Here is a 23810-nt window from a genome sequence, read left to right as displayed (position 1 = left end):
TCTCACTGTTGCCCAGGCTTGAGTGCAGTGGTATGATATCGGCACACTGCAGCCTCTGCCTCCTGGGTTCAAGCAATTCTCTGCCTCAGCCTCCCAAGTAGCTGAGATTACAGGTGCCCACCACCATGCCCAGCTAATTTTGTCTTTTTAGGAGAAATGGGGTTTCTCCATGTCAGTCAGGCTGGTCTTGAACTCCTTACCTCAGGTGAGCTGCCTGCCTCGGCCTCAGAAACTAAACTGCTGGGGATTACAGGCGTGAACCTGGCCTTTAGTTTTTTTTTTTTTTTTTTTTTTTTTTTTGAGCAAAAGACTTTAATAAACTGTTTATAAAAAAAGAAACATAAATGTACAATAATAAATATGAAAAACTTTTATATAACAAAAAATATTTTTAGATGTCAAATATGTAAGAACTTAAAAATTTTTTTATTGTACTTTAGGTTCTGGGGGTACATGTGCAGTGCCTTTACTTTTTTTTAAAAAATCATTTATCGCCAGGCGCGGTGGCTCAAGCCTGTAATCCCAGCACTTTGGGAGGTCGAGGCGGGTGGATCACGAGGTCAAGAGATCGAGACCATCCTGGTCAACATGGTGAAACCCCATCTCTACTAAGAATACAAAAAATCAGCTGGGCGTGGTGGCGCGTGCTTGTAATCCCAGCTACTCAGGAGGCTGAGGCAGGAGAATTGCCTGAACCCAGGAGGCGGAGGTTGCGGTGAGCCGAGATCGCGCCATTGCACTCCAGCCTGGGTAACAAGAGCAAAACTCCGTCTCAAAAAAAAAAAAAAAAAAATCATTTATCATTATTTATTTTTTGTTGATTTTTGCCTAGGATTTGAGTGAAGGATTTTTTTTTTTTTGCATTTGAATTGCCGATTTTTTTTTTTTTTTTTTTTTTTTTTTTTTTTTTTCCACCAGTTGTTAAATGACCTTTATTGAAATATTTTCCTTTATGCTTCTTAACTAGCTGGGCATTCCACAGCACCACTGTTGATGTCATCTATGATGTCGTGAGGGTGGCGGCCATCAACATTACAGCCCACAGACTGGGCAGTCCCCAGGATCTCTTTAATGGTTCCAGAGAGTTCTCTGGCTAAAGATCGGTGCCGCATCTGTCGAGCAATGTTGACAATCTCATCGAAAGTGATATTCCCGCTGTGTTTAATGTTTTTCTGTTTCTTTCTGTCTCTTGGTGGTTCCTTAAGGGCTTTGATGATCAGGGCAGAGGCAGAAGGCACCACCTCAATCTGGGCCTGTCTGTTCTGAATGGTCAGTTTCACTGTAATCCTCAGGCCCTTCCAGTCACCCGTTGCCTTGGCAATGTCATCACCAACCTTTTTTGGAGACAGACCCAGGGGGCCGATCTTAGGGGCAAGCGCAGAAGTGGCACCGACTTCACCCCCAGTGCACCTCAGGTATACGACTTTGATCTCGTTGGGGTCGAACTTCGGCGGCATGGTGGAGGCGGCTGGTGTCGGATGAACCCGGATTCGGGACGACCGAAGAGTTGCACCTTCGCCTCCTCCGAGCCGAAAGCCGAAAAAGCCAGTTCTTTTATTATTTGTTGAAAAGATTATTCTTTCTCCATCTAATTTCCTTTGCATCTTTGTAGGGTGACTTGGCCATACTTGTATAGGTTTATTTCTGGACCTCTATTTCCACAGTGTTTCAATTACTATAGTTTTGATTTAAGAGTTGAAATCAGGTAGAGTACTGCAACTTTGTTCTTTTTCAAAGTGGTTTTGGCTGCTCTTACTGCTTTGCCTTTCCATACAGATTTTTTTTCTTAGTTTTTGAAATGGTGTCTTGCTGTGTTGCCCAGGCTGAAGTGCAGTGGCATGACCTCAGCTCACTGCAACTTCTGCCTCCCAGGTTCAAGAGATTCTTCTGCGTCAGCCTCCCAAGTAGCTGGGACTACAGACGTGTGCCATTATGCTTGGCCACCATATAAATTGTAGAATCACTTCATTCACCTCTACAAAAAAGTATCTTACTTGGATTTTGTTTGGAATTGCATTGAATCTGTAGACCAATTTGGGAAGAATTAACAATTTAACAACGTTATATTTTAGTCTATGAATACAATCTGTATCTGTGTTTTTTTTTTTTTAGATCTAAAAGGTTTTTATTTCCACTTGTTTGTAACTACTATATGGAAATAAAATACAACTGGGTTCTGCATACTAACCTTATGTTCTACAACCTTGCAAAATTCACTTACCAGTTCTGGAGGCTTTTGTAGATTCTGTGGGATTTTCCACACAGACAGTTATGTCAAATGTGAATAGAAACAGTTTTATTACTTCTTTCCAATATGTTTACCTTTTATTTTACTTGCCTTGCTGTACTTTATACTTTCAGTATGATGTTGAATAGGAGTGGCAAGAGGGGACATCGTTGCCTTTTTCCCAATCTTCTTTTTTCTTTTTTTTTGAGCTAGAGTCTTGCTCTGTTGCCACGCTGAAGCACCATGGAGCAATCTTGGCTCACTGCAACCTCCACCTCCTGGGTTCAAGTAATTCCCCTGCCTCAGCCTCCTGAGTAGCTGGGACTCAGGTGTATGCTACCACGCCTAGCTAATTTTTTGTATTTTAGTAGAGATGGGGTTTCACTGTGTTGGCCAGTATGGTCTTGATTTCCTGACCTCATGATCCACCTGCCTTGGCCTCCCAAAGTGCCGGGATTATAGGTGTGAGCCACTGTGCCCAGTCACCTTTTTCCCAATCATAAGGGGAAAAAGAAATCAGTGTTTCACCATTTGATGTGGTGTTAGTTACAGGTTTTTCACAGATGCCATGTGCGTATGTGTTTGTCTGTCTGCCGTTTAAGCACTTCAGCATTGAGTAACTTACTACTAACTCAGTCACCTAACACTACGTGGTAAGTACCAGTTGTGCTCTGCATTTTTACTGATGAAAAAACTGAGGCACAAAGTCTAAGCAAATTGCTGAAATTCATCCAGTTAGATGGTAACTGAGCTGGAATGATAACCTTGGCTGTCTGCATGTATTGTCCCTCAGGGATTCCTTTTATCATGTTTATTAAGTTCCCCTCTGTTCCTGATTTTCAGAGAGGTGAATTTTGTCAAATGCTTTTTCTGCATCTATTGATTCAATTACATCTGGGTTTTTTTTTTGGTCTGTTAATATGGTAAATTACAATGATTGATTTTTCAAATTTCTAACAGACTTATTTCTGGGAGACAGCTCACTCGGTTGGGATATATTTATACGTTGCTGAATTTGGTTTGCTAACGTAGTCAGCCCTCTGTATCTCTGGTTTCCACATCCATGGATTCAACCAACTACAGATAGAAAATATTTGGAGAAAGTCTGGACGCAGTCGCTCGTGCCCGTAATCCCATCACTTTGGGAGGCCGAGGTGGGCGGATCACTTGAGGCCAGGAGTCTGAGACCAGCCTGGCCAACATGATGAAACCCTGTCTCTACTAAAAATACAAAAATTAGCCTGGTGTGGTGACCTACCCACTTAGTCCCAGCTACTGGGCTAGACACGAGAATTGCTTGATTACCCAGAGTAGAGTGCAGTGGCGCAGTCAAGCTCACTGCAGTCTAAAACTCCTGGGCTCAAGTGACCCTCCCACCTCAGCTTCCCGAGTACCTGCGACTACAGATGCACAGCATCACGCCCATCTAATTTTTTATTTTTTCTGTAGAGATGAGGTCTCTCACCATGTTTCCCAGGCTGGTCTCAAGTAGTCTGACTTCAAGTAGTCTTCCTGCCTTTGCCTCCCAAAGTGCTGGGATTACACGGGTGAGAAAACTTGGATTTGTTTGTTTTTAGAAGAAACAGTGTTTTGCTCTGTCACCCAGGCAGGAGTGCAGAGGCACGATCTCAGCTCACTGAAGCCATGAACTCCTGGCCTCAAGCAATCCTCCTGCTTTAACTTCTGAAAATGTGTGTTGTTTTGATTCACAGTTTTAAGACTCTTTAAGAGGCCAAGTGTGGTGGATCATGCCAGTAGTCCCAGCACTTTGGGAGTCTAAGGTGGGCAGATCCCTTAAGGCCAGGAGTTCAAGACTAGCCTGACCAACATGGTGAATCCCCATCTCTACCAAAAATACAAAAATTAGGCAGGAGTGGTGGTGCGTACCCGTAGTCTCAGCTACTCTTGTGGCTGAGGCAGGAGAATCACTTGAACCGGGGAGGATCGTAGTGAGCCAAAACCGTGCCACTGCACTCCAGCTTGGGCAGTAGAGCGAGATGCTGTCTCAAAAAAAAAGTGGATGGTTATATCTACTGAATGCGTACAAACTGTTTTTTCTTGTCATTATTTCCTAAAGAATACAATATAACAAGTATTCATATAGCACATTATATTAGGTGTCATAAGTAATCTAGAGATGACTTAAAGTTTGCAAGAGGATGTACACAGGTTATATGTGAATATGGTGTCATTTTATATAAGGGACTTGAACATCTGTGGATTTTGGTGTGGGGTGGCGGAGATCCTGGAGCATGTTTCCCAGAGATATAGAGAGACATCTGTATTTTGCTGAAGATTTTTGTGTCTATGTTTATGAGGGATATTGATCTGTATTTTTTTGTTTAATAATTTCCTTCTGTGGTTTTAGTGTCAGATATTGTAAGCCTCATCAAATGGGGAAACATAGTCTCAGTTTCTTCCAGGGTGATTTTTTTTATTCACCCTGTATGCTTGTTTAGGGTTTTATTATGTAAGAGGCTTTCTCAGATTTATGGTGATTTTTAGTTGGTTTCGCTCATATTTATGCTTGGGGCACTAAAAAGGTAATTGGAAGCTCTGAGTCTTTGGACAAGATTTGTTCCTTTTGTGCCTACATTGTTTACAGGGATGTTATTCTGCTTGTTACTGTCTTTTTTTTCTCATAGTAACTGCATGGAATTTGATCTGGAGTTTTTGTATACATTATGTAAAATTTGCTTATCTCTTACTGTTGCAGGACTTTTCCTTAGCTTAGCTAAAGACGGGATCCTTGTCCCCATGGCCATGATAATTTAGGCTTGCAGACAATTTGAACCATGAGTAAAGCAGGGTTTTACTGGGTGAAAAGGGAAAAAAGGGGAACAGGACTCCCTCTAAGGCCAGAGTTGCTGCTGCTATGCTTCCTGCCTAGCAGCTTTGAATCCCAGGTTCCACATAGAAAGAAGAGGGGCCGGGGGCCAGGCTCCTCCCTGCTGCAGACAGCAGAACCCCTGTGGCTCCACCCCAGTGCGCATTTCTCCCAGTCTGCTGGCTGGTTGGAGATTCTCCTGGGACGCCCTCCCGTATGGCTGTCTCATTACTGTTGAGATTAAGCATCTTTTTAAATGTTTAAGATCCAGAGCCATGTGCATCTGGATGTGAAGTGTCTACTACATTTGCCTGTTTTTATGATGAAAACTTTTGCCTGTTTTTATAATAAAAACAGGCAAAAGTTTTCAAAACTAGTGTAGAGCTTTGTAGAAAATTAGAAAATGCAGACAGTTAAACATAAAGTAATTACAGTCCAACTACCCAGAGACTATCAAGTGTCAGTCCCTTAGTGAATACTCACTCTCTGATCTTTTTCCACATCCGGGTATAGATATTTGTATTTTTTCCTCAGCCTGCAATTGTATCTACTCATATCACTTTGCAGCTTGCTTTTTTCTGTGGACAATCTCTACCCATTTATTTTAGTAAACGTTCTGTTTTTTTTTTTTTTTTTTTTGAGACGGAGTTTCGCTCTTGTTACCCAGGCTGGAGTGCAATGGCGCGATCTCGGCTCACCGCAACCTCCGCCTCCTGGGTTCAGGCAATTCTCCTGCCTCAGTCTCCTGAGTAGCTGGGATTACAGGCACGCACCACCATGCCCAGCTAATGTTTTGTAGTTTTAGTAGAGACGGGGTTTCACCATGTTGACCAGGATGGTCTCGATCTCTTGACCTCGTGATCCACCCGCCTCGGCCTCCCAAAGTGCTGGGATTACAGGCTTGAGCCACCGCGCCCGGCCACGTTCTGTTTTTTAAATGTATATATCATATTCAGATTTCCAAATTGTTGCAAAATGGCTAGAGCTTGCGTGTCCAAATCACAGCTGAGTTCACGACTATACCTGTTATCCAGTTGTTCCATCCCTGAGTCTCTTTTAATCTAGCATACTCCCCTTGCTGTAATGTCATAGATTTCCTGAAAAGGTCAAGCCATGCGTCCTGAAGCATGTCTCATCTCTTGGATTTGTCTGCTTATTCACTCATAGCATTGTTTTAATTGTTCCTTTGTTACTTCAGTTCTCTGTAAATCAGAAGTTAGATATAAATGCTTGATGGGTTCCAACAAAATATTTCGGCTAGAATGTATTATTGACAGACATGTATTTTGTATTGCCTAACGTCAGAAGACACAATATCTGGTTGATCACGATAGTGGTGAGTACTAAATCAGGGTGATGACAGTCTGATCTGTCTGTTATATATTTGTTTTTTCCTTTGGAACTTGTAGAACTGGAAAGTATTCCATGTGACAGTATATTTAATGGTTAAAATTTAAATTGCTTTTTATTTTTTTTAGATGGAGGTCTCACTGTGTTGTTCGGGCTGGGCTCAAATTCCTGAGCTCAAGCAAGCCTCTCAAGTAGCTGAGACTATAGGTGCATGCCACGGCACCTGTTATCCGAAAGAGGGTCCAGATCCAGACCCTAAGAGAGGGCACTTGGATCACAAACAAGAAAGAATTCGAGGGGAATACATACAGTAAAGTAAAAACAAGTTTATTAAGAAAGTAGAGGACTAAAGAATGTCTACCTCATAGAGCAGACCCAAGGCTGCTGGTTGCCTATTTTTATGGTTATTTCTTGATTATATGCCAAACAAGGGGTGGATTATTCGTGCCTCCCCTTTTCAGACCATTTAGATTAACTTCCTAACGTTGCTATGGCACTCATAAGCTGTCATGGCACTGATGAGTGACCAGAGGTCTCTCTCATTGCCGTCTTGGTTTTGGTGAGTTTTAGCCGGCTTCTTTACTGCAGGGTGTTTTATCAGCAAGGTCTTTATGACCTGTATCTTGTGCCAACCTTCTGTGTTATCCTGTGACTTAGAATGCCTTAATCTCCTGGGAATGCATCCCAGTAGGTTTCAGCCTCATTTTACCCAGCCGCTATTCACGATGGAGTTGCCCTGGTTCAAACGCCTCTGACACACCAAGCTTCTGAATTTGCTTTTTGACATTACTTGATAACCCCTGCCTAAACGCCAACTGTCAGAGTTTGAGTAGTGATGTTTTTCTGATTCTGTGGTTCTTTTATACTTATTAGTTGATGTTTGTCTGTAAAGTGTAGCTTTCCCTCATCAATTGGAACAGTATAAATGTTGAATTCTTTTTCCCTTAATTACAGTTCTGAAAATAGGTAGTAATTTTAAATAGCAGTCTAAAATGGTACAGATTTGTTTTCTGTCTTTGAATATCATGAGGGGCTCACGGATTTTTTTTTTTTGAGATGGAGTGTCACTCTGTCACCAGGCTGGAGTGCAGTGGTGCAGTCTTGGCTCATTGCAGCCTCCGCCTCCCTGGTTCAAATGATTCTCCTGCCTCAGCCTCCTGAGTAGTTGGGACCACAGGTGTGTGCCACCACACCCAGCTAATTTTTGTATTTTTAGAAGATACAGGGTTTCACCATGTTGGCCAGGATGTTCTCTTATCTTTTGACCTCATGATCCGCCCGCCTTGACCTCCCAAAGTGTTGGGATTACAGGCATGAGCCACCACTCCCTGCCAATTTCTTTGATTTTATAGTTGTGTTATTTCTCTTATTCTGAAGATTTAGAGTTCTAATACGATTAATTTAATTACTTGCTTTAACCTGTGACTTAAAGGAAATAGTTTCAAAATACCAACGTTAATGTTACTATAAGAGTAGAACTTTTTTTTTGTTTTTGGAATGCATCTTGATGAAGATGTATAGTCAGAATACGGTTTTTAAAATCTTGGGAATAAATCTTTTGTTAATGTGGTTATGTTTTCATTTTGGTATACAGCTATGTTTATTTATTCAAACTTTTGAATTTAAGGGATTTTCAAAGTTCTGTAGAGAGAGAACCATAGACTACCTTGTTTTATCCTGACCCTTAAAAGAGCTGTTTTCATTGGTTTCTTGTTTATCCTTCCAGTGTCGCTTTTTCTATATACAAGTATAATATAAGCATATCCTTAATTCTTTTTCCTCATGGAAAGCTGGCATATTTCATATACTGTTCTTTTGCTTTTCCTTTCCTTTTTATTTCTTTAATTTAAGAGTATGTTTTAGGGCCCAGCGTGGTGGCCCATGCCTGTAATCCCAGCCCTTTGGGAGGCTGCGGCTGGTGGATCACCTGAGGTCAGGAGTTTGAGACCAGCCTGGCCAACATGCTAAAACCCCTCTCTACTAAAAATACAAAAATTAGCTGGGTGTGGTGGCATGTGCCTGTAATCCCAGCTACTCAGGAGGCTGAGGCAGGGGAATCACTGGAACCCAGGAGGTGTAGAGGTTGCGATCAGCTGAGTTCATGCCATTGCACTCCAGCATGGGCGACAGAAAGAGACTCTGTCTCGAAAAAAAAAACTAATTATATCTAGGAGGTAAATACATAGAAATTCTACACATGCCATTGTAATGACTATATGATATTCCATTATTTAGATGTACCATAGTCTTCTCAGCCATTACTTACTGTGAGACAACTTGCGCTATTTCTAGTTTTTTTGTTATTACAAATAGTACACAGTGAATAACCTATTACATATTCTGGGATAGAAAAGTGAGACTGCTGGATAGAAAGGTAAATACATTTGAGTTTCTTTGTATTTTGGGGTGGTTTTTGTTTTTGTTTTTGAAACAGGGTCTCACTGTCTTGCCCAGGCTGGAATGCAATGAGCATTCATGGCTCACTTGAGCCTTGACCTCCTGGGCTCAAGTGATCCTTCCACCTCAACCTCATGAGCCACTGTGCCTGGCCCTGAGTTTTTCTTTATCTTTCTTTCTTTTTTTTTTTTTTTTTTTTTTTTGAGACAGAGTCTCGCTCTTTAACTCAGTTGGAGTGCAGTGACGTGATCTTGGCTTACTGCAACCTCCGCTGCCCAGGTTCAAGCAGTTCTCCTGCCTCGGCCTCCCAAGTAGCTGGGATTACAGGCACGTGCTACCATGCCTGGTTAATTTTTTGTATTTTTAGTAAAGATGGGGTTTCACTGTGCTGGCCAGGCTGGTCTTGAACTCTTGACCTCGTGATCCGCCCACCTCGGCCTCCCAAAGTGCTGAGATTACAGGCATGAGCCATTGCGCCCACCCTTGTGCTAACAATTTTACCGGAGGTTCAGGAGGAAGCAGAATTACATTTGTGTGTTCGGACTTCCGTCTTAACCAGAAACTCATTGCTCTCATGAAACACTGTCACTTAGCCCTTGGGGTTTGGGATATCAAAAGGTTTCCATTTTGGATATTGATTGTTTCCACCTCAGCCTCAAATGCTTATTCTCCAAATTTTTACACAGCTGGCTCCTTATCACCTTTAAAAATTTTTTTAATGTATGTATTTTTTTTTTTTTTTTTTTTTGAGACAGGGTCTTGCTCTATAACCCAGGCTAGAGTGCAGTGGTGTGATCTTGTCCTTGACATCCCAGGCTCAAGTGATCTTTCTGCTTCAGCCTCCTGAGTAGTTTGGACTAGAAGTGTGCGCCACCAAGCCCAGCTAATTTTTGTATTTTTTGTAGAGACAGGGTTTCACCATATTGCTACCATGCACAGCCTTTGTTTTTCTGAGTTATTTAAAAAATCTTATTTTTATTGCACAGATGCCACAGTTTCTCTTCTTTTTGAGGATATTAATTACAAAGTATTTTTCCTTAAGTTTTTAGTCCATTCCCCTCTCCACCTCCTTTTTCTGCACTAATTTTGTTCCCTCTGAATTCCTTTCTGTTTATCCTGAATCAGTTTATCTTGAATGTTGCCTTTCAAAGTGTTTGGTGGTCCATGGTACATTATGAGTGTAGTATTTAAAAGCTCATCGGAGGCTGGGTACGGTGGCTCACATCAATCCTAGCACTTGGGGACACCAAGGTGGACACATCACTTGAGGTCAGGAGTTTAAGACCAGCCTGGCCAGCATGGTAAAACCCCATTTCTCTTAAAAATACAAAAATTAGGCGAGTGTGGTGGTGAATTCCTGTGATTCTAGCTACTTGGGAGGCTGAGGCAGGAGAATTGCTTGAACCTGGGAGGCAGAGGTTGCAGTGAGCCGAGATTGTGCCACCACACTGCAGTCTGGGTGACAGAGTGAGTCTGTGTCTGAAAGAGAGAGAGAGAAAGAGAGAGGGAGAGGGAGAGGAGGGAGAGGAGAGAGAGGAAGGAGAAGGAATGAGAATGAAGAAACTATAGCTACATTGCAGCAATGTGTAACTGGAAGGGAGCACAAGGGGCCTTCTGGGATGCTGGTAATGTTGAGTTACTTGAGCTGGGGCCCTGGTTATGCAAGCATGTTCACTGTGTGTCATTCCATTGAACTGTACATTAGATTTGTGTGCTTTTTGGTATGACCACTTCAAGTGAAAGTTTATATGAAGTAGAAGAGAAAAAGTAGTGGAATCTCTTTGTGGGCAGGGCTGGTTTATTGACTGGTACCCACAGCGTGTGGTCAGATATCAAAGCACCGCTCTTTTGTTGGGGACCCCTGAATGTCAGTGTCTGAAGATGGTACATGTATGTGTTTGTTCTTTTGGCTATGTTTAACTGGAAGTCTTTAGGTTTCCTTTTAAACCTCTTTTATTGAGAAGACAAAGGTGTTACATTTTCCTTTTTTTTTTTTTTTTGTGACAGAGTCTTGCTCTGTCTCCAGGCTGGAGTACGGTGGCGCGATCTTGGCTCACTGCATCCTCCTTCTGTTGAGTTCAAGCGATTTTCCTGCCTCAGCCTCCCAAGTAGCTGGGACTACAGATGCGCATCACCACGACCAGCTAATTTTTGTAGTTTTGGTAAAGACGGGATTTCACCATGTTGGGCAGGATCGTCTCAATCTCTTGACTTCGTGATCCACCTGCCTCGGCCTCCCAAAGTGCTAGGATTACAGGCGTGAGCCACTGTGCCTGGCCTGCAGAGTATTTTTTTAAGTTAGATTTGAAAGATACCTAAGATGAGGTAGTGTGTCAGTTTTTTCTTTGAGAAACACATTTCTTCAGTCATCTTTCTAGAAAAAAAAAAAGAAAGAAAAGCACATTGGAATTTCTTTTTTTTTGGAAACAGTGTCTCGCTCTGTTGCCAGACTGGAGTGCAGTGGTGCGATTTCGGCTCACTGCAACCTCCGCCTCCTGGGTTCTAGCATTCTCCTGCCTCAGCCTCCTGAGTAGCTGGGACTACAGGCGTGCACCACATTAATATTATAAATCAACAATATTAATTTATTTTTTAAATTATTATACAAATAATTATAATTTATATTATATAAATAATTTTTGTATTTTTAGTAGAGACGGGGTTTCACCTTGTTGGCCAAGATGGCCTCCATCTCTTGATCTCGTGATCCGCCTGCCTTGGCCTCCCAAAGTGCTGGGATTACAGGTGTGAGCCACTGCATTCAGCCTAGAATTGGAATTTCTATTTATTCATTCATCATTCAGCAAATACTTAAAAGTCAAGATAAACAGCGTTCATCTTCTCTTGGAGTATAGAGCATAGCAGAAATTACAAACATTAAATATAGGTGGGATGAGTTATGAAGGGAAGTAGGGACTTCCCTAAGGAAATGATATTTTAGTTAGGTGAAGAACAGAAAAATAGGGGAAAATTCACTTTTTTCTTAATGAAAATGTCTCATCTTGATGTGAAAGCTTTTATTAATAAAAATGTCTCATCTTGATGTGAAAACCTTTATTCCTGACTGATCACTCTGTTATGTGATTTCAGGTGGAGAGTATAGTGAAGATGATGTAAATGAATTAGTGAAGGAAGATGAAGTGGATGGTGAAGAGCAGACACAGAAAACCAAAGGGAAAAAAAGAAAGGCCCAGAGCATTCCAGCCAGGTGATACTGCCCTCAAGGCCCTTAGAAGTCAGGGCTATTGCCACAAGCATCCTGATTGCTAAGATTGGTCTCCTGAGAGGTTTAATAAAGCCAGAGTTTCTAATACCTTTTTCTTAGAGGGAAACATTTGCTGTTATTTTACGATTAACTGCCTGGTCTCTGACAAGCTTTAAAAATTTTGAGCTTTAATGTAAAAAAATATATATTTATAGGTAATATGTACATATGGTTAAAACAGAAAATTCAGTCCCTAAAAAGATATTTACCCTGTTCCTAGCCCTTGTTGCGTTGCCTCTAAAGAACTATATTACAGAGATAGTCTGTGCATGTAAAAGCATATATGTATATGTTTTCTATCCTTATTTTTTTTTTTTTTTAGAAAAAATATAAATAATAGCACACTCTCTCATTTTCATTTCTCTTTATTTCACATCTTGGAGATGGTACTATGGCAGTATCTCCTCCATTTCATAGTATTACGTCAGTGAATAGGCCTTACTTTATTTAGGCTTTCCAGTGTTGAGGGATGTTTAGATTGTATCTAGTCTTTTTTTTTTTTTTTTTTTTTTTTGTATGTAGTCTTTACCACAACTAACAAGACTGCAGTGAATATTCTTTGTATACATGTATACAAAGTATACTTGAAAACATAAATGTATATAAAGTATACGTGTATAAATATATCTGTAAATGAAATGTGTAGAAGTAGAATTGTTTGAGCTAAGGTTATATATGCAGTTAAGTCAAAAAATATATAGATATTAGCAAATTGCCTCCCATGGGCCTTGTATGGGCTTGTATTCCCAAGAAAAATGATGATAGTTTAAAAAAATAAATAAAATAAAAAATTAAAAACAAAAAATTATGATAATTCTGACAGCTTCTTTAACTCAGATAAGGGCATCCTCCCTAGAAGTCTTTTACCTCACTTGGGTGTTTCTGTTTTCCTGGGCATTGAAGCAAAAAACAGGTTATCATTTATGAAAAAAAAATTGTAGCTATCAGATTCATTCACCTAAAGTCAAAATAGTCTAAGAAGCAATTTACGGCCGGGCGCGGTGGCTCACGCCTGTAATCCCAGCATTTTGGGAGACCGAGGCGGGTGGATCACGAGGTCAAAAGATCGCGAACATCCTGGTCAACATGGTGAAACCCCGTCTCTACTAAAAATACAAAAAATTAGCTGGGCATGGTGGCGCGTGCCTGTAATCCCAGCTACTCAGGAGGTTGAGGCAGGAGAATTGCCTGAACCCAGGAGGCGGCGGTTGCGGTGAGCTGAGATTGCGCCATGGCCCCCACCCCTGGGAAAAAAAAGTGAACCCCCCCCTAAAAAAAAAAAAAAAAAAGAAGGAATTTACTCTTACAAGTTTTTTTGTCCTTGAATTTTTCTATATTCCAGCTCCCATTTCTTCAAAAAGTGGAAAGAAACATTTTTTTTTTATTTTTTCCCTGAGAACTCTTGGAAGAAATAGTGCAAATAAAGTTGAGGCTCTTCTCAGTAGAACTTGTTCTACAAATTGAATAGCTTCAAAAAGTCAGCAATATCTGGCACATGTAATATGTTCTTAGGATATTCTTTCTGGGCAGATTAAGTCTATGATTAGGTGATTTCGGATTTTTTCTTTGTGAAAACAGCTGCTCCTGATTTAGAAGGAGAACACTATACTTTGATTTTATGTGACTGGAGAAAATGTTAGCAGTAAGAGCTCCATTCTTTCTTTTTTTTCAGTTCTTTTTTTCTTCTACAGAATTTCAGCTTACCTCTTCTCCCTTCATTGTATTATTGGTATTACCAGATTTTAAAATGTTCCCTGCTTTACAAGATTATGTTTAGAGTCTGGGGAGGGATAACCGAAATCATTTTGTGTTGTCTGTCTTGTCTTTTTCCTTGTGACCGCTGGTAATTAGGAAGAAAAGACCAGGTGGCCTCTCGTTAGAAGAGGAAGAGGAGGATGCCAATTCAGAATCTGAGGGAAGCAGTAGTGAGGAGGAAGATGAAGCTGCAGAGCAGGAAAAAGGCGTTGGATCAGAGGATGCAAGGAAAAAGAAGGCGGATGAACTCTGGGCCAGCTTCCTCAATGATGTGGGACCAAAATCAAAAGTGTCCCCAAGTACACAAGTTAAGGTAAGTTGAGAGATTAATGAGATGAGTGCCTCTCCGGAAATACCCTGCATTACTGAGATTGAAGCCTACAGAAATCAACCAGATGCCTTTTGCTAACTATTCTACTAAGTGAAAAACAAAGCATTTCCTATGGTAGAAGAATAAGCTTCTCTAATCAAATGAATTTCTAATAGGCCTTTAACTGGTTAGAGATGAAACATTTAAGAGTGGCTATGGGTTGGGCACGGTGGCAAATACCTGCAGTCCCAGCACTTTGTTAGGCTGAGGCGGGTGGCTCACTTGAGGTCAGGAGTTTGAGACCAGCCTTGCCAACTTGACAAAACCCTGCCTCTACTAAAAATACAAAAATTAGCTGGGTGTGGTGGCGGGTGCCTTTAATCCCAGCTACTTGGGACTCTGAGGCAAGGGGGATCACTTGAACCTGGGCAGTGGGGAGGATGCAGTGAGCCAAGATTGTGCCACTGCACTCCAGCCTGGGTGACAAGAGTGAGACGATGTCTCACAAAAAAAAAGAATAGCTATAAACACTATGGTTCATCCTTTGGTAAAACTGATTACATTTCTTGTTTTTTTCATAGAAAGGAGAGGAGACTGAAGAGACAAGTTCAAATAAATTGTTGGTGAAAGCGGAAGAGCTAGAGAAACCTAAAGAAACAGAAAAAGTTAAAATCACCAAGGTGTTTGATTTTGCTGGTGAAGAAGTAAGGTAAGAGAAACTTCACAAACTTTGAAACTAGTGTTTTTAAAAAAGAGCATCTCTCACTGGCGTTAGCCATCTGTCCTCATTCCAATCCATCATAATATTTTGGGAGAGTTATATTTGAACTCAAGGAAAACTGGCTGTATAAATTATCAGGGAGCATGAGAAAGGTCCTTTCACATATAGCAATGGAGTTTTTGAGCTTTATGAAGTGGTCAGCTGAACAGAAGCAAGGAAATACAAACTTAAGTGTTTAACTTATGTAAACATGGCTCTGCCATGTTTTGTGACTTTTGGTAAGTTGTGTCTCCCTTTTTTACTCTTCTTGACTGAAATATGAGCCCCAGTGAAGTCTCTAAAATGAGATAAGGACTGAAAATACAAGGAGAGGAATTTGGTTTCAATATTATTTCCTTACCTTAATAATATTTTTCTGATTGATTAATAAGGTTTATTTACCATAGGTTGAATAGAGGCTTAATTCCATGACCATTTTAGCCTCCTGGCTGTTAGGTAAGAGCCACATGCCTGTAATTTCCCCTCCCCCATTTATTTTGTTTTTATTATGTGAAAACAGCCGATTTGTAATTTAGAGCTAAATGAGAACAGATGAACGCCAATCAATAATTTCATAGGGGGTCACATTGATTTTCATTGACAGTAATTAATTATACCTGTAGGGTCTCTGAAAATACAATTTTCCCTAAAATTGTTATTCTTAAAAATAATGTTTTCAAGAATTATTTTATCTAGTGAAGATACATTTAGGAAAAATAAAATTGGCATTATCACTGTTTTGTTTTGTTTTTGTTTTTGTTTTCTTTTTTGAGAAATGGTCTTGCTGTTGCCTGGGCTGGTCTTGAACACCTGGGCTCAAGCGATCCTCCATCCTCAGCCTCCTACGTAACTGGAACTACAGGGATGTACTACTCTGCCTGGCCATCGTCACTTTTCTTTTCTTTTTTCTTTTTTTTTTTTAATCATTCGGTTCCAATGCACATCTTTACTTTTATAAGTGGTATGGAACGAAACTTTTTATTATTAAAAATTTCTCCCTAGCTTTATCTTCTGAATAATGTCACACTTATAGAAATGTTGCAAAAATAGTTTACAACAAACACCCACAAACCTATCATCCAGATCTGTCACTGGTTAATGTAATGCCACTCTCTCACCATCTATATCTGGGTTTTTCTTTTGTTTTGGCTGAACTATTTGAGAATTATTTGTAGACATTGTGACACATCAGCCTTTAATACTTTAGCACATGTCTCCTAAGACCAAGGGCATTCTGCTTTGTAACACAATATAACTCTCATATTCAGTAAAGTTAACATTAGAGCAGATTACTATCTGTAGTGAAAGACCCTGACTTAAAATTTTCAATCTATTGCAGACCAGTACTTTTCTAAAAGGACAATAAAAAGGAGTTACTGGAAAGACAAATTGAAAAGATAACTAAATTTTTACTAAGATTCAACAGATACCCTGCCGCCTCTCTGCTTGGCTGCAGGGCTTAAGTTGCAGCACCAGAGCACCGCGAGTGCGTAACTGGAGTCGCCTGCCCCCTCCAAGGGAGGGCCTTTTAACCTCTTTTGGCAGGGGTGGGAGGAAGAAGATTTAATAGACATAACATTACATTTCCGTGCATGTGGTTATAATGAGTCAAAGACAGGAAAACGGAAAGAATTATGTAACTATAAAGGCTGTTCATTGAAAGTGTTAATATACAGGGAATCCCTGTTATCTTTTATCCTGCTACCTTTATCCTTTTAAAACAAAATACTGGCCTGGTGCAGTGGTTCATGCCTGTAATCCCAGCACTTTAGGAAGCCAAGGCAGGCAGATCATTTGAGGTCAGGAGTTCAAGACCAGCCTGGCCAACATGGTGAAACCCCATCTCTACTAAAAATACAAAAATTAGCCAGGTATGGTGGTCCACATCTGTAATCCCAGCCACTCAGGAGGCTAAGGGAGGAGAATCCATTGAACCCAGGAGGCAGAGGTTGCAGTGAGCTGAGATCACCTAGCTGTCAGAGCGAGACTGTCTCAAAACAAATGAACAAACAAAAGCTGAGTAAATTATTAAATGTCAGACACACACTTCGAATAAACACTGTTTATATATATATACTTATATATGTTTATACTTACATGTTTATATATACTTATATATACTTATGTTTATACACTTACATATGTGTATATACATATATACTAATATATCTCTATACATATGTACTTATATATGTATATACTTATATATGTGTATCTACTTATACATACACATATTTATATTATATATATACACATATATATACATATATATGTGTATATATATGTGTGTGTGTGTGTATATATATATATATATATAAGTATGTATATATATATATATATATAAGTATATACATGTATATATATATATTTTTTTTTTGACATAGAATCTTGCTCTATTGCCCAGGCTAGAGTGCAGTAGTGTGATCTCAGCTCACTGCAACCTCTGCCTCCCAAGTTCAAGTGATTGAACTGGCTTAGCCTCCCGAGTAGCTGGGATTACAGACTCCTGCCACCACCTCCAGCTAATTTTTTTATTTTTAGTGCGACAGGGTTTCACCATCTTGGTCAGGCTGCTCTCGAACTCCTGACCTCATGATCCACCTGACTCTGCCTCCCATAGTGCTGGGATTACAGGCGTGAGCCACCTCATCTGACCTACTGTTTAGATTAATATTTAAAGTTTTTATTGTGATGAAAGAGCTTATTTCTTTCTTATTAAACTAAGTTGTGTTGATGACTGCACTCCTCCTGGGAGATAAGGTATATGTAAATTATTTCTGTATTGGTTTTCTCCTTCCTTCCATCCATCCTTCTGTCCTTCACGCAGATTTTTTTTTAACATGGGATCTGCCAGGTTGTAACACAGAGATATTTTCAAGGGATCAGAAGTATAAACTTTAAAATAGTTTCATTAAGTTCAGGTTTTTCTTTTCTTGCCTTTATCCAGAATGAATCTGGATAAAAGTAAAAAACGTACTGTATTGATGAGGCATGGTGGCTCACGCCTATAATCCCAGCGCTTTGGGAGGCCAAGGTGGGGAGATCACCTGATGTTGGGAGTTCAAGACCATACCTGACCAACATGGAGAAACCTTGTCTCTACTAAAAATACAAAATTAGCTGGGTGTTGTGGCACATGCCTGTAATCCCAGCTACTTGAGGGGCTGAGGCAGGAGAATTGCTTGAACCCGGGAGGCGGAGGTTGTAGTGAGCCAACACCATTGCACTATAGCCGGGGCAGCAAGAGCGAAACTCCGTCTCAAAAGAATTAAAAAATACACTATATTTTCTTTCTTTCTTTTCTTTTCTTTTTTTTTTTTTTTTTTTGTGATACAGATTCTCTCTGTCACCCAGGCTGGAGTGCAGTGGCACCATCTCAGCTCACTACAGCCTCAGCCTCCAGTGCTCAAGTCATTCTCCCACCTCAGCTTCCTGAGTGGGTGGGACTATAGGCATACACCACCATGCTTGGCTAATTTTTGTGTTTTTTGTAGAGATGGGTTTCACCATTTTGCCTACGCTGGTATCAAACTTCTGGGCTGAAGTGATCCTCCTGCTTTGGCCTACCAAAGTATTTGGATTGTAGGTGTGATCTACCACCTACTGCCTGTGATGCTGTGTTTGCAAAGTTTATATTAAATGTTTCATTAGTAGCCATTTTCAATAATGTATCCAGTCAAGTTATAATTAAATTTAAGTTATATTTTAGTGAAAGAAAAGGAATTCTGGATGCCCATATTTCCTATACATGAATTTTTTTCTTTTTTTTTGCTCTGTCATTCACACTGGCCTCATCCTACGAGGCTGAAGTTATTTCCCCCAACCTCAGCCTCCTGAGTAACGGGTTATAGACATTTGCCACCATGTCCAGCTAGTTTTTAAAAAAAAATTTGTAGCGATGGGGTCTCACTGTGTTGCTGAGGCTGCTCTTGAACTCCTGGGCTCAAGTGGTCCTGCTGCCTTGGCCCCCCAAAGTGCTGGAGTTAAAGGCATGAGCCACCACACTCAGCCATGTATGAATATTCTTTTCATAGAAAATACAATTCAAAACATTCTATGAAAACATGTTAATTTGTAGAAACACTATTTTTCTGGGCTTCTGTCATTCATTTTTACCTGTATAATTTATTTGCCTCTGAAAACTGTGTTGAATTGCTTTCTTGCCTGGAAGTACTAGGATTATTTTGTTTTTTAGGGACGGGAGCTATCTCACTCTGTCACCTAGGTTGGAGTGTGGTTGTGTAATCATTGCTCATTGTAACCTTGAACTCATGGGCTCAAGTGATCCTCCCACTTCAGCCTCCCACCATAGCCTCCCAAGTGAACATAACTGTACCCAGCTAATTATTTCATTTATTTGTTTGCTTATTTGTTTGTTTATTTGAGTCTCACTCTGTCCCTCAGGCTGGAATGCAGTGGTGCAATCTCTGCTCACTGCGACCTCTACCTCCTGGGTTCACGTGATTCTCTTGCCTCAGCCTCTCTAGTAGCTGGGGTTATAGGCATCTGCCACCATGCCTGGCTAATTTTTTTTTTTTTTAGTTAGAGTTTCACTCTTGTTGCCCAGGCTGGAGTGCAATGCTGTGATCTTAGCTCACTGCAACCTCCGCCTCCCAGGTACAAGCGGTTCTCCTGTGTCAGCCTCCCAAGTAGCTCGGATTATAGGCATGTACCACCATGCCTGGCCATTTTTTTAGTATTTGGTAGAGACGGGGCTTCACCATGTTAATCAGGCTGGTCAAAAACTCCTGACCTCAGGTGATCGACCCTCCTCAGCCTCCCAAAATGCTGGGATTACAGGTGTGCACAACTGTGCGCGGCCTAAATTTTGTATTTTTAGTAGAGATGGGGTTTCGCAATGTTGACCAGGCTGGTCTGGAACTCTTGACCTCAGTGATGTGCCCGCCTTGGCCTCCCAAAGTGCTGGGATTACAGATGTACACCACTGTGCCCGCCTATTTGTTTGTTTTTAATATATTACTTAATTTTTTTGAGACAGAGTCTCACTCCGTTGCCCAGACTGGAATGTAGTGCCATCATCATGGTCCACTAGAGCCTTGACCTCTAGGGCTCAAGAGAGCCTTCACCTCAGCTTCCCTGATATCTCGGAGTATAGGCATTGGCCACCCATGCCTAGCTAATTTTTTTTTTTTTTTTTTTTTTTTTTTTTTTTGTAGAGATGAGGCCTACCTATGTTGCTTAGGCTGGCCTCAAACTCCTGGCCTCAAGTGATTCTCCTGCCTTAGCCTCCTAAAGTGTTGGGATTACAGTCATGAGCCACTGCACCTGGCCTATTTTGTTTTTTTGTAGAGATGAGGTCTTGCTGTGTTGTCCAAGGTGATCTCCACCTGTTGTCCTTAAGCGATCCTCCTGCTTTGGCCTCCCAATGTCATGGGATTACAGGTGTGAGCCATGATACCTGGCCATCAGCATAATTTTTTTTTCTTTTTGAGATAGGATTTTGCTCTGTCACTCAGGCTGGAGTGCAGTGGTACAGTTTTGGCTTCCTGTAATCCCTGTCTCCTGGGCTCAAGCAGTCCTCTCAGCTCAGCCTCCTAAGTAGCTAGGACTACAGCTGTGCACCAGTACATCTGGCTAATTTTTTTTTTTTTTAATGGAGTCTCACTCTGTTGCCCAGGCTGGAGTGCAGTGGCGCAATCTCAGCTCACTGCAACTCCACCTCCCGGGTTCAGGCAATTCTCCTGCTTTAGCCTCCAAGTAGCTGGACTACATTCACACACTACCATGCCTGCCAAATGTTTTTGTATTTTTAGTAGAGATGAGGTTTCACCATGTTGGTCAGCCTGGTCTGTAACTCCAGACCTCAAATGATCTTCCTGCCTCAGCCTCCCAAAGTGCCAGGATTATAGGCATGGGCCACCATGTCCGGCCTGTTGTGTTTTTTGTAGAGATGGTGTACCCAGGCTGGCCTAAAGTTCCTGGGCTCAAGCAATATGCTTGCCTCGGCTCCCCAAAGTGTTGGGATTACAGGCACGAGTCACCACCCTGGCACCCGTATAAATTTTAAAAATTACAATTGATTAACAATTAAAATGATTGTAAAAATAAGTTATAAAAATAAATGCTTACGTTTTATATTTTTGAGCTTTAGTTGACAAAATAATTCTAAAATATCATGCACATTGTAATATCCTACTGCATGTGACCAGTAAACAATTCATATCACATGTGACTCACCTTGTAAATTTGACATAACTGAATTTATACTCTGTTTAATGGAAAGGCCCACTGCTCGTTTCTTGAGTAGGTGACATTGTCAAATTGCTGTATAAGTTTCTAAATACTCACAGTTTCTGTGCCCATCTTGTCTTGGACCAATAACAGGTAGTTTTGCAGTCAGAACTTGAATATACATATCTGTTACAGAACTATATACAAATGATTCCATTTAGTTTTTCCTTCAGTTATTTCAATAATGTTCTTTATAGCTGTATTTCTTGTTCAGAGATCAAATCCAAGATGAAAACTGCAATTGGTCTTTTTTGTTGTTTTTGCGTTTGGTCTTTTTAAACTCCTTGTACTTAGAACTGTTTTTTGTGCCTTTTCTGTATTTCACAGCATTGGTTTTATGCCTTTTTTTTGTTTTGTTTTGTTTTTGTTTTTAGATTTTTTTCTTTTTTTTTTTAAGACAGTTTCACTCTTGTTGTCCCGGCTGGAGTGCAGTGATGTAATCTTGGCTCACTGCAATCTCTACCTCCCAGGTTCAAGCCATTCTCCTGCCTCAGCCTCCCGAGTAGCTGGGATTATAGGCATGTGCCACCATGATCAGCTGATTTTTTGTATTTTTAGTAGAGACGGGGTTTCTCCATATTGGTCAGCCTGGTCTTGAACTCCAGACCTTGCCCAGGCTGGAGTGCAGTGGCGTGATCTCAGCTGGCTGCAACCTCCACCTCCTGGGTTCAAGAGATTCTCCTGCCTCAGCCTCTTGAGTAGCTGGTATTACAGGTGCATGCCACCACACCCGGCTAATTTTTGTATTTTTAGTAGAGATGGTGTTTCACCATGTTGGTCAGCCTGGTGTCGAACTCTTGACCTTGTGGTCCACCCGCCTTGGCTTCCCAAAGTGCTGGGGTTATCATCAGGAGCCACTGCATCTGGCAGCGTGTTTTAAGAGTCCAGTCCTGTTGTATAATGTCTTTCAATTTGGATTGTTGCATCGTTTATGATGAGCTTCAAATTAGTTATGTTAGACAGAAATACTGCACTGATGATGCTTCGCATCCATCAAGAGACTCAACATTGATGGGGATAAGTTAGGCCACCAGTAAGACAGTATCTTCCAGAATTCTTCATTGTAAGGCAGCACCCTTTTCCTTGGTAATTAGTTGTTTTTAGGATCTGTAAATAATAATAGATAATAGATAAAAATTTTGTTATATAATAAAATGTTGTATAAAATAACATTTTATTATAAATAATAAAATAATAATAATTATTATTATTAGTTTGAGACAGGGTCTTACTCTGTTGCCCAGACTGGAGTACAGTGGTGTGATCTGGGCCCACGGCAGCTTCCATCTCTCAGATTCAAGCAATTGTGCCTCAGCCTTCTGAGTAGGTGGAATTACAGGCATCTGCTGCCTCACCCAGCAAAGTTTTGTAGTTTTAGTAGAGATGGGGTTTCACCATTTTGGCCAGGCTGGTCTTGAACTCCAGACCTCAGGTGATCCACCTGCCTCGGCTTCCCAAAGTGTTGGGATTATAGGCTTGAGCCATGGCGCCTGGCCCCATAAATAAGTATTGGTGATATGAATTAATAATGTATTTTACTGCCCGAAATCATTCTGGAAGCTGTTGAGTTATCCAGTAGGGATCCAGCAGAACACCTTTTAATAGTTTGAAAGCTTACAAAAACAATATAGAAAGTATATTAATGTACCATTAGGAATATAGGTTTTTGAAGTTAAGCCTTTTTTTGGCTTATTTTCTGTGTTATGTAGAGTATCTGAGAAAGATTTATTTATAAAATCACCGGTGGCCCTCACATAGTGTGTACAAAAAGCTGGTGAGTAACTGGTGCTGTAAGAAGTCATGAGGCTGGGTGCAACTGTTTGGGAGGCTGAGGTGGAAGGATTGCTTGAGCCCATGAGTTGAAGACCAGCCTGGGCAACATGGAGAAACTCCATTTCTACAAAAAATACAAAAATTAGCCAGTAATGGTGGTGCGTGTCTATAGTCCCAGCTACTCGGGAGGCTGAAGTAGGAGGATCCCTTGAGACCAGGAGGCAGAGGTTGCTGTGTGCCAAGATCACCTCACGGCATTCCAGCCTGGGTGACAGAGTGAGACCCTGTGTCAAAAAAAAAGTCATAAATTTTCAGTCAAATTCAATGTTATGGGCTTGTTAATAAATACTAATACAGTTGTCTGCCACAAATTTCCTATTTCATTTTTGAAAACAAGTGGATGGTAATTTTAAATGTAGTACCTGATGAGCATTCAGGGAGCCTGCTGTTTTCACAATTTGTCACAAGAGGGCAGCACCATGTCTATAAAAAATAAAAGAAATGAGAATGGAGGCACTTTTTTTTTTTATAAATTACATACTGTCACATTTTGTATTTCAAAAATGATAATGCTTATTACTTTAAAAAATAATACATAACATGAAAAGTCAAAGTTCTATAACTTCCTTCCCCTCAAGAAAACACAACCCCTGTTAGTAATGGGCATGTTGGCAGGATTTTTTTTTTTTTTTTTTTGAGATGGAGTTTTGCTCTTGTTACCCAGGCTGGAGTGCAATGGCACGATCTCGGCTCCCCGCAACCTCCACCTCCCAGGTTCAGGCAATTCTCCAGCCTCAGCCCCCTGAGTAGCTGGGATTACAGGCACGTGCCACCATGCCCAGCTAATTTTTTGTATTTTTAGTAGAGACGGGGTTTCACCATGTTGACCAGGAT

At 40.8% G+C, this 23810-nt stretch overlaps 2 protein-coding genes across 2 annotated transcripts in view; one reads left to right on the top strand and one right to left on the bottom strand.

The window, feature by feature from the left end:
* The window catches only part of CFDP1 (craniofacial development protein 1), a 132989-nt gene that overhangs the window by 4214 nt on the left and 104965 nt on the right, over positions 1 to 23810 (top strand). Inside the window, exons 2-4 of the mRNA XM_032284470.1 lie at positions 11892 to 12009; positions 13918 to 14134; positions 14713 to 14840. Coding sequence (XP_032140361.1) covers positions 11892 to 12009; positions 13918 to 14134; positions 14713 to 14840 — 463 coding nt within the window. The remainder of the gene's footprint in view (positions 1 to 11891; positions 12010 to 13917; positions 14135 to 14712; positions 14841 to 23810) is intronic.
* On the bottom strand, positions 913 to 1542 carry LOC116555640 (60S ribosomal protein L12). The gene has a single exon (XM_032284472.1). It carries the CDS (start codon positions 1455 to 1457, stop codon positions 960 to 962), a length of 498 nt encoding a protein of 165 aa, XP_032140363.1. The 5' UTR covers positions 1458 to 1542; the 3' UTR covers positions 913 to 959.

This window comes from Sapajus apella, unplaced genomic scaffold (genome assembly GCF_009761245.1).
Source record: "Sapajus apella isolate SASKATOON/1434 unplaced genomic scaffold, GSC_monkey_1.0 scaffold15, whole genome shotgun sequence".
Lineage (NCBI taxonomy): Eukaryota > Metazoa > Chordata > Mammalia > Primates > Cebidae > Sapajus > Sapajus apella.
Note: the sequence above shows the minus strand (reverse complement) of the source record. Positions and strands in the feature narration are given on the sequence as shown.